At 40.1% G+C, this 13,820-nt stretch overlaps 1 protein-coding gene across 1 annotated transcript in view; it reads left to right on the top strand.

Annotated features, from left to right (window-relative positions):
• The window catches only part of recql5 (RecQ helicase-like 5), a 30,279-nt gene extending 16,925 nt beyond the window's left edge, over positions 1-13,354 (top strand). Inside the window, exons 10-23 of the mRNA XM_034143431.1 lie at positions 384-420; positions 510-568; positions 871-941; positions 1,022-1,112; positions 1,186-1,329; positions 4,285-4,814; positions 5,735-5,780; positions 6,129-6,187; positions 7,959-8,004; positions 8,100-8,170; positions 10,728-10,773; positions 11,022-11,231; positions 11,867-11,939; positions 12,021-13,354. Of these exons, the coding sequence (XP_033999322.1) occupies positions 384-420; positions 510-568; positions 871-941; positions 1,022-1,112; positions 1,186-1,329; positions 4,285-4,814; positions 5,735-5,780; positions 6,129-6,187; positions 7,959-8,004; positions 8,100-8,170; positions 10,728-10,773; positions 11,022-11,231; positions 11,867-11,939; positions 12,021-12,118 (1,581 nt within the window). The 3' untranslated portion in view covers positions 12,119-13,354. The remainder of the gene's footprint in view (positions 1-383; positions 421-509; positions 569-870; positions 942-1,021; positions 1,113-1,185; positions 1,330-4,284; positions 4,815-5,734; positions 5,781-6,128; positions 6,188-7,958; positions 8,005-8,099; positions 8,171-10,727; positions 10,774-11,021; positions 11,232-11,866; positions 11,940-12,020) is intronic.
• Positions 13,355-13,820: the final 466 nt, after the last annotated feature.

Genomic DNA, 13,820 nt, shown 5'->3' on the forward strand with positions numbered 1-13,820 from the left:
CTACATCAGAAATGAATGAATACCATTTACAACATTACAACTACAAACACTTGATCCTTACAAAAAAAGGAGAATTAGCTACAAATTCCCCTTGTTTTAAGTCTAAAACACAAAATAAACTATTTAAATTGAAGACAAATAAATTAGATTAATTATTTTTTTCCTCACTTGGTTCTCAAGGCTTGTGCTCAATGAGAAAATAACAGGAAAAGAAGGAGAAAAATGCAACAAAAGTCCCAGACTGAACATTAAAATCAGTTAATTTGGCAGAGTTAAGGTTAAGTCTGAAGTGTTATTCTAGCAGAGTTAAAGGAAGTGTCCCAGTGTGTCATTTCTCTGTACAATCTTATAATGACCCGCTGATTGTTCTCATGTTTCTTCAGGGAATGACCGTTCAGCGGAAAGGCTTTGTCCCTCCAGGTAAACGGCACGAGAAGAATACTATTATTATAAAATGTTATCCATTCCAATCTTTATGTCGTATATAACCTCTGTATCGTGTTGTGTAGATGATGACTGCCAACTGAGAGACGCCAGCAGTCAGAAGATCCCCAGACTCACTGTAAAGGTACCTGAACGCAGCACGCATTCCTCATACCTGCAGCACTCATTCACACGTCTCCAGGAATTCAGTGACTCGTGTGTCATGAGATGTGAAGACGGGCGGGAGGGCCAACGGTTCAACAGCATAACACTAAAAGTGATATTGTTAAAAAAAATGGTTTATACATTAAACAGATAACGTTTTAGTCCTGCAAACATTGGTATAAAATGTTGGCTTTCTACAGGATGAAAAACCAGTAGTAGTTTGGAATCTTTTGGACATTTTATTTATTTATTCATGAACCTTTTTTTTGTCTTGTATTTCAGGCCAGAGAGCATTGTTTGAGCCTCTTGCAGGAAGCATTATACAGCCACCAGAGGGCAGATGACGCATTCAGGTAATTACACAGACACATGCTTTAAATACAGTATGTTATTTTACCCCACAGTCTTTCATATCTTCTCCGTTTCTCCGCAGTGACACTGTGTCTTTAGCGGTGGCAATTGAACATGAGGTCTTTGAGAACAGCAAGGCCTCCAACGTGTACAAAGCTGCCGTCTTGAAGAGGGTAAACACTGACTGCTCTTCCTCTCACAGCATCAGGAAGATATGTTTCTAACATGTGTTTTATTGTTTGGAAGGTATCAGAGATGAAGAGGACAGGACCTGGAGGAAAAGGAGATGAGGTCAAGGCGGACAGCAACAGTGATTCTACGGAAAATTCGTCTTCTACTTCCTTAACAGAGGAGCTGCAGGGGTTCACATCTGCATCTGAAATATACTCAGTAAGATCTACTTGCACTCACTCACACTTATGTTACCAAGTTACGCTGGTTAGTGCGGCTAGAGCAGCAGCAATTTGTTGAACAATTGCTAAGTTAATAGACGGAAAAATAGTTGGTTAATCGCTTGAGTAATTTCCATGAAAAAATGGCAGAAGATGCTGTTTTCAGACATCAAAAGGTTCAGTTCCTTCTTTTTAAATTCAAATCAGATTAAGATGGTAGAGATTTAAAGATCTCCTCCCTGCTTGCATGCAAACACGAGGGCATGATGATATTACAGACAGAAGTGTAGAAAAAAGGATTGATTTGGTATCAATTACAAACCAGTTTGAATTGAGTATAATTGATTATATTAATATAATGACTTATAAATGTGAATTTGTAACTAATTTAAAAATAGTAGCGGAAAATTACGAGAAGGGGAAGTTTGAGTCGCATGTTCAGAGTCTTGATGTAAAAGAGATACGGCTGTGGGCGCACACACATCACACACTAACCGTCAAGAGTAAGTGAAAAGCACACATTCACCAGCAATTTCTCAAATAAAAACATTTGTTTAGATCCATCATGTTTTTCCTCCCATGATGATTGTAGTCACCAAAATCAAAGAGTAGTAAAACTGAACATTTATTAAAAAATAAATGTTAACTACTGAATAATATAAAGCAATATATAGCTCCAACAATGTTTTTTGTTCAACTCCTTACTTAAAGGTGGGGTAGGTAAGTTTGAGAAACCGGCTCGAGATACACTTTTTGTTATATTCCATGGAATGCTCTTAACATCCCGATAGCAATGAATATCTGAAGTGCTTTGACAAAAAATCCATAAAAAAATGTCATCTGTGGAAGCTGTAGTACTGTAAAAAGCACGACCAATCGTTTTAGCCGGCCCGGCTAAAATAACTGGATGGCCTACCTGCCTGTCAGCCTTCCATCTGTGCACAAACGTATCTCGTGCCCTCATTGGTCATGTGCGCGTTCGTGTGTTGTTGGAGGAGGGGCTCTGTAAGGAAGTCTGAAGGAAGGGGCAGATTTTTTTCGGCTGTGTACTTTCAAATTCTAGCGCACTCGAGCTGGTTTCTCCATTCTTACCTACCCTACCTTTAAGCGAGCATCTGAAAGGACTTTGATGGAAAATGTTCAGGTATGAAATGAAAGGATCAAACATGGAGAGGTTATCTATTTACCAACCACTTGTGGACTACAATTTGAAATATCTGAGTACTTATACTCACTTTTTCAACATGGACCAAGGACTTTAACACATTTTAGATATTGGGTAAGATCCGATTTTCTGATCTGGTCATGATATTATTCGAATTTAACAATCTGGGATTGACATTTGTGTTGTGGAGGAACCTCTGAAGTTGTGCCGGATGTCTTCGAGATCTTCACAACACTATGTTAACACTTATTTAACTTTCAAAAAATCAACAGTCAAAAGAGTTCCAATAGAATAGAGTTTACTGAAGACCAGAGTGCAGCAAACACGAGTCGGTCCATGGAGTGACTGGCTTTACAATGTTCAGGCTTCTTCTTATATTCATTTCTTACCAGTTGTTATGCCTTCTCACGTGTAGGAGGGTCTCAGGCACCAGACACCAGGAGGGTCTCAGGCCCTCATTCTTGACTTTCTCTATCACGTAGACACCATTATTTCTTCCACCATCCTGAATTCCCCTACTCAATCATACTTTGTTTGATATTTCGGCGTAGATCATCTTTAATGGTGTTTTTTTACGTTCTGGCCTAGGTCATTTTTAATGGTGTTTTGACCATGCTATCTTTAACTCCCTTCCTAACTGAACAGGTGCAAGGATTCCCATAATGAGAACATTCCACAGATGAACAGTTAACGTTTCTGAGCATGTATGCTTTCAATGATTAGGGTTGTTATATAATATGTCCCATACACACAAATAAAACCCCACATTTGTCAATGTTCTCTACATTTTAAAGACCAAACAATTACTTGATTCATCTACAGGGTGTCCGCCGGGTCTTAAAAGTATTAAAAGTCAATTTAGCGAAAATTAAGGCTATTAAAAAGTATTAAATGGCATTTTCCAAGGTATTACATTTTGTAGCTTGTTTTCAATAAGTATTTCAATTGTCCAAAGAGGTTGTATTCTACAGTCTGCCTGAATGTAATCATTGCGTAGGTGTGTAGTGTGATTCTGTGTAGTTTATTTATGGCATCCCGTTGGATTTGACATCATCTGAACAGGTCATCGCACGCTCACTGCTTGATAGCGCGCGAAGGTCCGTTTACGCCGGTTGTTAAACAACATCGTTATGGGGAAATGCAAGTTTGCGTCCAAATGGTTGGAAGATAAGGAAGAAGGACAATCAATACTGTATATAGTACATTTGAGGTAAAGTGTGTCGCCAATGTAACCGGTCAAAACTCCAAGTGGCGATGAGGTCTTAAAATGTATGGAAAGGGTCTTAAAAAAGGTCTTAAAAGGTCTTACATTTGACTTCAGGATTCCTGCATATACCCTGATGTAGAAAAATGATCAGCAAATGAATTGATGATGAAAATAATCTTGGCAGCAGAGTGTTCGGATATAATTGTTTTATTCTTGCCTATTCAAGATTCAAAGGTTTTATTGTCATATGCATAAAGCTACAGTGTAGAAATGGCAATTAAATTATTCTGACCTGAGCTCCTCCAACAATGCAACATATATAATAAAATACTAAATAAAAAGTAGTGCAAAAAGTCTATATACATGTCAATAGAATATGGGATATGTACAAAAACAGAATATGAAATTAAGACAAAATTAAATACGGTTTATTGCGGTGATAACTATTTACAGTATATCAATTAGTGCAAGATGACAAACAGGAATGTTTATCGGGGCACTTGGCAGAGCTCAGGTGTTTAGCAGTCTTATGGCCTGTGGGATAAAACTGTCCCTGAGTCTGGTGGTTTTGTTTCCTCCAGATGAAGCGTAAGAGAGTAGGAGCGGGCCTGAGGGGATCGTCCGACCCCCTCATGACTGCTAAGGAACTCCTGAAGACCTCGGCGTCTAACAGTGACAGCGGCGGGTTTCACAGCGACACCTCAGGAGGATCCAGAAAGACAAACAAAGACCCGTCTCTGGCCGTAACGTCGTCCATCAGAGCCAAAGCCTCGCTGAGCAGCCCCACCAAGGGAGGAAGAGCTGCGAGCAAGAAGCGGCAGCAGAAGCTAGCAGAGGCAGCAAAGAGCTCCTGCAACATCTCCCAGTACTTTGCAAAGAAAGTACCTGATGATGCTACGATATCTCATAACACGGTGGAGGACGATCAGGAAATCGATCGACCACTTGTCATTGTGGAAGAAATGGAGATAAGTTCTGGAGAGGAGAGGAAAGAAGAAGAAGTAATATTAATATCTGATAATGATGAAGAGGAGAAAACCATTAAAAAAAAGATGCTGGAGGTGAAGTGGTTTCAGTACATACCCACAGAGGATACCACCACTCCTGCAGGGTAAGACGCCCTTAAAGGTGGAAAAGTACTTATTTTACTTAAAGGGGACCTATCATGCAAAATGCACTTTTGTACGTCTTTTATACATGAATATGTGTCCCCGGTGTTCCAGGGAACTCACCAAGTGTCAGAAAACACAACCCTCTCTATTTTCCTCCATACCCAAATCTCTAAAAAAGGGGCTGCAACGGATCTGATAAAAACTGATCCAGATTTGAACACTGTCCTGACGTCAGGACGGTGGCGCTACGGCTATTGGGCCAACTCCACCAATCAGGAGGAGACAGCCACGGCCATTGCCGTTCGAAAGCGCTGGAGACGCTGTAGTACATATGCCAGGCCAGTAGATGGTGCTGTTCTCACTGAATCTGCCCTTGCAAAAACAGAGCTAAAAAAGTGCAAATTGAGCGAAATGAGGCATGGCTAAAATGCATGATCTGTTTGGTATTTTGAAAAGAAAAAAGTATAAATATGCCTTATATAGGTATGGTCCTACACTATATTATTCAAATATAGCATGATAGGTCCACTTTAAGTCAAAGTAGCAGTACCATTATGTAGACAAATGTCAAAGTCCTGCAAAAATGTAATTAAGTAAAAGTACAAAAGCACCAGCATCAAAAGGAACAGTACTCATTATGCAGAGTGGCCCATTTCAGAATAATATTTATTATACAAATATAAGCCTTAATGCATTACTTTGTTTATCCCTCTGATGTAGCAGCTGGTAAAGTATGAGCATATTTTGAACGTTAAAGGGGCCCCATCATGCTCATTTTCAGGTTCATATTTGTGTTTTGTGCCTCTCCTGTGACATGTTGACATGCTTTAATGTTCAAAAAGGTCTTCATTAACTTATAATAATACATACATGTTTCATTTGTTGATTACACTTTGTATTATTAATCTGAATCACACAGACAGAAGGAAACTCAGGAAAAGGATGAACCTGTTCTGATAGAAGAGGTAAGTGTGTGTGTGTGTGTGTTTCCTCTCCGATCTGAAGACGTATCACCCGTATCTCAGTGTGTGTGTGTGTGTGTGTGTGTGTGTGTGTGTGTGTGTGTGTGTGTGTGTGTGTGTGTGTGTGTGTGTGTGTGTGTGTGTGTGTGTGTGTGTGTGTGTGTGTGTGTGTGTGTGTGTGGTGTGTGTGTGTGTGTGTGTGTGTGTGTGTGTGTGTGTGTGTGTGTGTGTGTGTGTGTGTGTGTGTGTGTGTGTGTGTGTGTGTGTGTGTGTGTGTGTGTGTGTGTGTGTGTGTGTGTGTGTGTGTGTGTGTGTGTGTGTGTGTGTGTGTGTGTGTGTGTGTGTTTACAGGTGACGTCGCAAAAAGCATCCTCTCCTCCGGCGAAGAGCTGTGACCCCTCAGAGAGAGGGTAAAGATTGAGCAGTTCATCTAATCTTATTATTATTTCAACACATTTTTCACTTTTTGAGATATTTAATTTAGTTTGGAGCTTGGTAAAGAGGCTTTCTTCAGATTTTAACATGAGTATGTAGGATAGTGTGCGTGATGTCATAGCTAGAGTGGAGGACAGCTTGAAATTCACCTTCATATATTTTTTTTAACTTGCCATAATTCCCAAACCCTACACTCCTAGGACATAATTTTACATGAAAAACGTAGGAAAACCTCTCCTAGATAGTACACAAAAAGCATACTTCAGATGCTCAGAGTTCTTGACATGCTTCACGCGTTGAAATTTCACCGATATCTGCTACGGTTCTTCAACAAAACGTTCACATGTAAGAGGTTTATCTCATTCAGAACAATGGAAAGGCTCTCCTCACTGATTACTGCACATCACCATGGAAACCTTTGATCTCTGGGCTCAAGCACAGGCGTTTCATAACGTCGTTAGCTCAAACACAAACACCTGTGTGATGATGTCATAACTCCAACTGACATGCTCAGAACGCCACCAAACATCACATGATGGTTAACACTGTGGCCCTGAACAGCTCTACGTCAAATCTGATGTTGCATAATGTGGTGTTACCATGGCACCCTCGCCATAAAACACGATGTCGCTGTAACTCCAATGGACACGGTCCGATCGTCCCCCAATCTTCACCTGTATATCACCGGTCCATGCCTCAACAGCTCTACGTCAAATCTGACATCTCACCATATGCCGTTTCCATGGAAACGCATCCCTCGCCAAAAAACACAATGTTGTCGTAACGCCTATGAAAAGGGTCAAAACAGCACCAGACTTCAGATAATGGTTAATGGTCCAGCCCTCAACATGTCTATGTGCCAATAGTGAGTTTTCCTCAAAAGCTGTTGCCATGGCAACACATCCCTCGCCATAAAACACGATATTGCTATAACTCCTATGAAAAGTGTCAATCTACGTGACAGTTTTGAAATTTCTTCAAATGCCGTTGCCATGGCAACACAATGCTCACCATGAAACCATGGTTTCTCATAACTTCAGTGAAAATGCTCCAAACGACCCAAAACTTCACAGGTTTGGTAACAATGCAGCCATCAACACATCTAAGCATATTATGGGGTTTCATCAAATGCCGTTGCCATGGCGACAGATCACTCGCCATCAAGTTAGTTAAAAAGTTTGCAGTTCAAATATTCTGCTGCTTTTCAAAGCCTTTTTACTTTATTTTCTCTTAATACATATTCATTCACTACTACTCACATTTAATATCTAACTCCTTCAGCCTACTTTCAGCTACAGAAACCATTCAACATTTAACTTATTCAGCTATTTCAGGACATTGAGGCTATACATTTGGTTGTTTATACCTTTTAAAACATTATCTTTTAAATATTAAGCTTCTTCACTGTTTTTCCTACTCCAGTTTAACATTTCACTTTCAAGTTTTCAACAAAGTCATTGCAATGCATTTGAGCTGTAACAATTTTGATTAAAATAATTTCACTTTTCTGCATTTCTCCGCTAAGTTCAGCAACACACTTACTTGATTTTTGTAACTAAAAGCAGCTACAGAGACCATTCAGTTAATACAATATTCTGCTTTTTCTGCATTTTCAGCTAAATTCAGCAACAAATGTACACAGTTTACAGCATTCGCACGCATTTTCAGCAGGAAATGCATTTTCTAGTAATACATACATGTTTAATTTGTTGATTACACTTTGTATTATTAATCTGAATCACACAGACAGAAGGAAACTCAGGAAGAGGATGAACCTGTTCTGAAAGAAGAGGTGAGTGTGTGTGTGTGTGTGTGTGTGTGTTTCCTCTCCGATCTGAAGACGTGTCTCCCGTATCTCAGTGACTGATGGTGTGTGTGTTTTTTCAGGTGACGGGTGAGGTGACGTCGCAAAAAGCGTCCTCTCCTCCGGCGAAGAGCTGTGACCCCTCAGAGAGAGGGTAAAGATTGAGCATTTTATTAGTGCTATACTAGTATACTATAGTTATTCTGTTCTTTAATCTTATTATTTCAACCAATATTTTGCTGTCGAATAACTTCAGCCTACTTTCAGCTACAGAAACCATTCAAATATCAAAAATATTCAGCCTTTTCAGCACATGATGGGAAACGTTCAACTTTTTCAAAATATGGTATACTTTTTGAAATATTCAGCTTTTTAAACTCTTTTTTTAACATGTTACTCAATGGGAGGAACCTTAAAATCCTCTTTTACCTACACCTTGCGCCAAATGCTACTCCTTCCACATACTTTCAGCTAGAGACTTCATTCCAACTTTAAAACGGTCACAAGACCTTCAGCTATAAAACGTACTCTTCAGATTCTTGATATCTTTTACACTTTTTGAGATATTTAACTTAGTTTGGAGCTTGGTAAAGAGGCCTTCTTCAGATTCTAACATGAGTGTGTATTGTGCAGCTCCTTAAGGCGCTTTCACACCGGAGTACTTTTCCCAGTATAGTTCCGATATAGTTCCGAAAATGTACGTTCACACCAAAAAAATCCGGAACTAGACCTTAGTAGTTCATGAGAACCTTTTCACCCCCTTTTCAGTCCCTGCTAGAGAGCAGGTACTTTCATGGGAGAAAAAGGTTCCCATTTCTGATTGGCTGGGCGGATTGCAAACCACGCCCCGTAAAACTCCCAAAACGCTTTGTGAAGCCGCCATTTTATTGTCCTCGCATTAGCATTATTAGCATTATTAGCATTAGCCCAGTGCACAAACGGAGAGAGACTAACTTATGGCAACACAAAATAAAGCATGGGAGCGGTGGAGATGAGGAGGTGTCGGCGTTTCTGGCGATTTACTCGGAAGGCTTCAGAAGCTGCTGGGAAGACTACCAACAGCTTCTACTGAAGCCAGTCCCCAACTCCGGGGACTTCCGGCCGGGGACTTCGGGTGGCAGTATACGCCGTGAAGTTGTTTGCGGCCTGCCAGTAAACGCAAAGCAGAAGAAGAAGAAGTAGTGACGTCAGCAGCTTCATTTGCCTAATCCTCCCTCAGGGACTTATTCCGGTGTGAACGCGATCTGCTCTTTAGTTCATCAGAACTAAGTTCATCAGAACTAAGTACGGCAAAGCACTTGGTGTGAAAGCGCCTTTAGAGTGCGTGATGTCACAGCTAGAGTGCAGCAGAGCTTGAAATTCGCCTTCATTTTCTTTTTTAAACCTGCCATGATTCCCAAACCCTACACTCCCTGGACATCATTTTTCATGAAAAACTTAGGAAAACCTCTCCTACGTTGAAAAATAAAAATAAATTAAGAAAAGATATTAAAAAAAATGCCTCTTGAGGGCATGAAGAGACAAAAACTTGTCAAAAAGTCCACCTAGCTCCCAATAGACTCCCATGTTAAATTTGTCCGGATCTTTCTTCAGACCAGAGAGAAGTAAACTTTAGACAAACTGCTCCCATCTTCCATTGTTGAGGTGAATAGATTTACATTGTGCAATTTTCCAAACTCACATTTCTCATACAGCATCTCTGTATAGTATGTGTCTTCACTCTCTGTCCTACACGGCTTGTTGGAGTTCCTGCTCCCCCCCCCTCCCACTGTGCCCTGATTGGTCAGCTCGCCCACTCTGTTCTGATGAGTCCACCACCGTTACAGCGGAACATCAGTGATTATGTGTTACAATGGCCTTAGCAACCAGAAAATTACACCAGTAATGACAAACAGATGAGAATGCTGCGTGGGGTCTGGGTGCCGTGTTGGCGGGACGTTGCGCGGCTCGCTGCTGTGAGGAGCGGACAGTGTGGGCTGGGTTCATTTCCTGCTTGCTGCGTGGGATCTGCGAGACAGCGAGCCATCGCGAATGGACGCGGGAAGGGGGGGTGCTGAGGGGGCACTTGTCTAATAAAACATACATGTTTCATTTGATGATTACATTTAGTTTTATTAATCTGAATCTGCAAAATAACTAGTGACTAAAGTTATAAAACAAATGTAGTGGAGTCACAGTTATTGTCCTCTGAATTGTACTGGACTAATATAATTAAGTAGAAATATAATTACCTCAAAATACAACTTAAAGGTGGGGTAGGTAATTTTGGAGAAACCAGCTCGAGTGTGCTAGAATTTGAAAATACACAACAAAAAATCTGCCACTTCCTTACAGAGCCCCTCCTCCAACACACACTAACGCGCACATGACCAATGAGGGCACGAGATAAGTTTGTGCACAGATGGAAGGCTGACAGGCAGGTAGGCCATCCAGTTATTTTAGCCGGGCCGGCTAAAATGATTGGTCGTGCTTTTTACAGTACTACGGCTTCCACAGATGACATTTTTGTATGTATTTATTGTCAAAGCATTTAATATATTCATTGCTATCGGGATGTTCAGAGCATTCCATGGAATATAACAAAAAGTGTTTCTGAAATAAATTACATACCCCACCTTTAAGTACAGTTCTTTAAATAAATGTAGAACATATCTTGAACCATTTCTAGAAGAAGTTGATGGAAAATGTGACATTTTTTACCTCTCACACAGACAAAAGGAAACGCAGGAAAAGGAGGAACCTGCTCTGACAGAGGAGGTGAGTGTGTGTGCTTCCTCTTCTGCTTAGCGTTTTTTTTTGTATTTTTACTTATTTTATGGTTGGTGAGCTGAGCTTGTGATTTTTGTATTTCATGTCTTTCTTTCTCTGTACAGCACTGTGGTCTGGATGTTTTGGAAGTGCTTTACAAATAAAGCTGTATTGTACTGTTGTATACTCTTCAGACGTATCTCCCGTATCTCAGTGTGTGTGTGTGTGTGTGTGTGTGTGTGTGTGTGTGTTTTCAGGAGGCAGATGAGGTGACGGCGCAAAAAGCGCCCTCTCCTCCGGCGAAGCGCAGTCGCCCCTCAGAGAATAGAGTGACCTTTAACCCCAACGTGCAGGAGTGCCCTCTGATCGCCAACGAGCGCCCCCCAGCGGTGACGCTGAAGGAGGCGGCGGACATCGTGGTCCGGTACCTCGACCCGTTTTACTCTAAGGGGAAGTTTGCCACCAAGGTGAGGGAGAGATAAACCCACAACAGCTCATCTCACTACCAGCCTCATAGTTTAATTTACCCAGACTGCACTTTGTTTGGCTTTTTCAATAACCCTAAATATTTAAAATCCTCATTTCATTTTATATAAAACTGCTTTGCATATCATAATGTATAAAGTAGCCTGTTATATTTTTGGAGGAGTTTTGTCTAGAGTATTCTAACTTATTCTATGTATTGTATTATGTAAATTCTTTAGATATACCCTATATATTTACTGTAGATATGTCTATATTTACTGTTAATGTTTTTGTATTTATTGTTTTTCTTTCATTTTTATTTCTTCTATATTTAACTCTTGTTTAATAACTTGTTTTATTTTATTTATATTTTTATTTTTGTTTAATGCCTTGTTTTTATTATTCAATTTTCAATGTATTTTATAAAATGTTCTATTTCATGTTTAATTTCTTGTCTATATTATTTTTTTTATTCAATTTTTAATAATTATACAAGGCTTTGTTGACATGCTGCTGTCACAAAAGAAAGTCCCAATTTGGAATCAATGAGGTCGATCTTATCTAATATTTTCACGTTTGCAGTGAAAAACAGAGTGAGATTAAACGTATTTTCAGCTGTTGTTTTCTTTGGTTGCAGGAGCTGTTTAAGTCCTTTGCACGCTTTTTATCTCACCTCCTCACAGAGGGGAGTAGTAAAGAGAAAGACCAAGGTAAGCAGGAGATAAATAATCTAAAAGTTGTGCTCTGCTGCATGCGGTCGCCTCCTCTTAAACTCCTCTCTGTGTCTGCAGTTAAAGCCGAAGCCAAAACTCTCATCAATAAGTTCTTCATCAAAGTGCACCACTGTAAGAGCGAGGCGGACTGGACGCACCTGAGGGCGCGGCTGTAAAACCACAGAGAACCAGGAATGATGGGAAGTGGAAATGACATTTTTTTTTAAGGGTCAAGCCCTTCCTCTTTTTCAGTGCCTAAGCTTCTCTCGTCCCAGCGAACTCAGCCACATCCTGAATGCCTGCGGAAAAAAAGTTTAATTTACTGCTACACTACTGCTTAGTCGGGTTTATGTCGATAATAAAGCACTAACGTGACTGTAGAGCAGTGTTGTACTGTGTGCACACGGATATGATGAATTTTGTTTATGTTTCAGCCTGAAAAGTGTGTAAACTTTACATGTTTTGTGTGCAAAGAATGTCATAATTAATGTTCTATAGGCAGCCATTGTCCTTTGTATGTTTAACCACAATATGACACTTCTACGTTACTGCACTCAAGTCTTATTATTATTATTATTATTATATCGCAAAACATTTGTTATGTCTCTGCAAGTTCATACTTACCTGAAATGGATTCAAACCAAAGGGCTCTTGGTATAAACAAGACATACAAATGAATACAGCCATGCTAGCAGCTCTGCGATGCTCTACACAGCAACAAGCGTTTGCTACCTAACACTTAAAACATTACAAACAGATCAAATGTTGACCTGTTGGTGCTGGATACAAATATCAGGATATCAACAGAGGTATTACGGTTCGTCCTCTGGGGACCATGTAAGTAAAGAAGACGTGACAATTCAAAAAATAGATGTTGACATATTTCAGTGTAGACGGAAGTGGTGGATTTATCCAAAGAAACACCTTGTGGATATTGCAAATGCATACTTGGAAGTCATTTGGTACAAAACGTACAAAAACACTGGATTTCTGTTTTGTTTTTATATTTGAAAAAGAGCAGATTGTTCTGTGTTGGGGGGCCTAATATTATTATTCCTGCTGCTACATACGAGGACTTGCATTGTGAATGGACATGCGGTGAAAGTGTCCCGTTGTGTTTTTATTTTCTTGATTCAAAGACAAACCAGAAGTTGTTTTAAATGTGGTTGTGTCTTAAAGTGAGAGGATTATTTGGGCATTTTCGTTGTAGTTATGTTGTTTAGGGTTAACCCGATAAGGGAAATGTTCCTTGGTTATAGTGCCTGTCTGTATGTCAGGCTTTGAGAGGCCACAGTTTCTGTCTCCACAGTCAGGAAGAGGACAGGAAGCAGTGATGGACAGAGGCCTGGCTGTGCAGTGAACAGTCAGTCTGTGCTCCTACATGTTTACAATAAACTGTATGCTGAACAGGACTAACCTCTGAGTGACACCCTGACTGAGTCTTTATTTCCAACACAAATGTCTTCAATTGGACAATTAAACTTATTGGAGGGCTGGGGGGAGGAGGAGAGGTCCGTGCCGGGGACGCTGTTAAATAGACTATGACGTCAGCCCTTGTGGTGCTGCCTTCAGGTGCCTCTTGTTACTTAGGACTTTGCTTTTGGTGCGTTTTAGACAATGAAAGAGAAGGATTGTTAATGGTGAAACGATTGAATAAATGTAATGAGTGACAAAGGATGGCCAGTGTTAAGCTAGGAAATAAACATGCTCCTAGATAACCATCTCAAAGTGTTTATAATGAAGTTATAATTAAATTAAAATAATTTTCTTTACCACAAAGTCAATTATTAAAATTGCCACAGAGACGGGACTGTCTCTGTGGCAATTTTAATAATTGACTTTGTGGTAAAGAAAATTATTTTAATTTGAAACAACCAG

This window comes from Trematomus bernacchii, unplaced genomic scaffold, assembly GCF_902827165.1.
Source record: "Trematomus bernacchii unplaced genomic scaffold, fTreBer1.1, whole genome shotgun sequence".
Taxonomy (NCBI): Eukaryota; Metazoa; Chordata; class Actinopteri; order Perciformes; family Nototheniidae; genus Trematomus; species Trematomus bernacchii.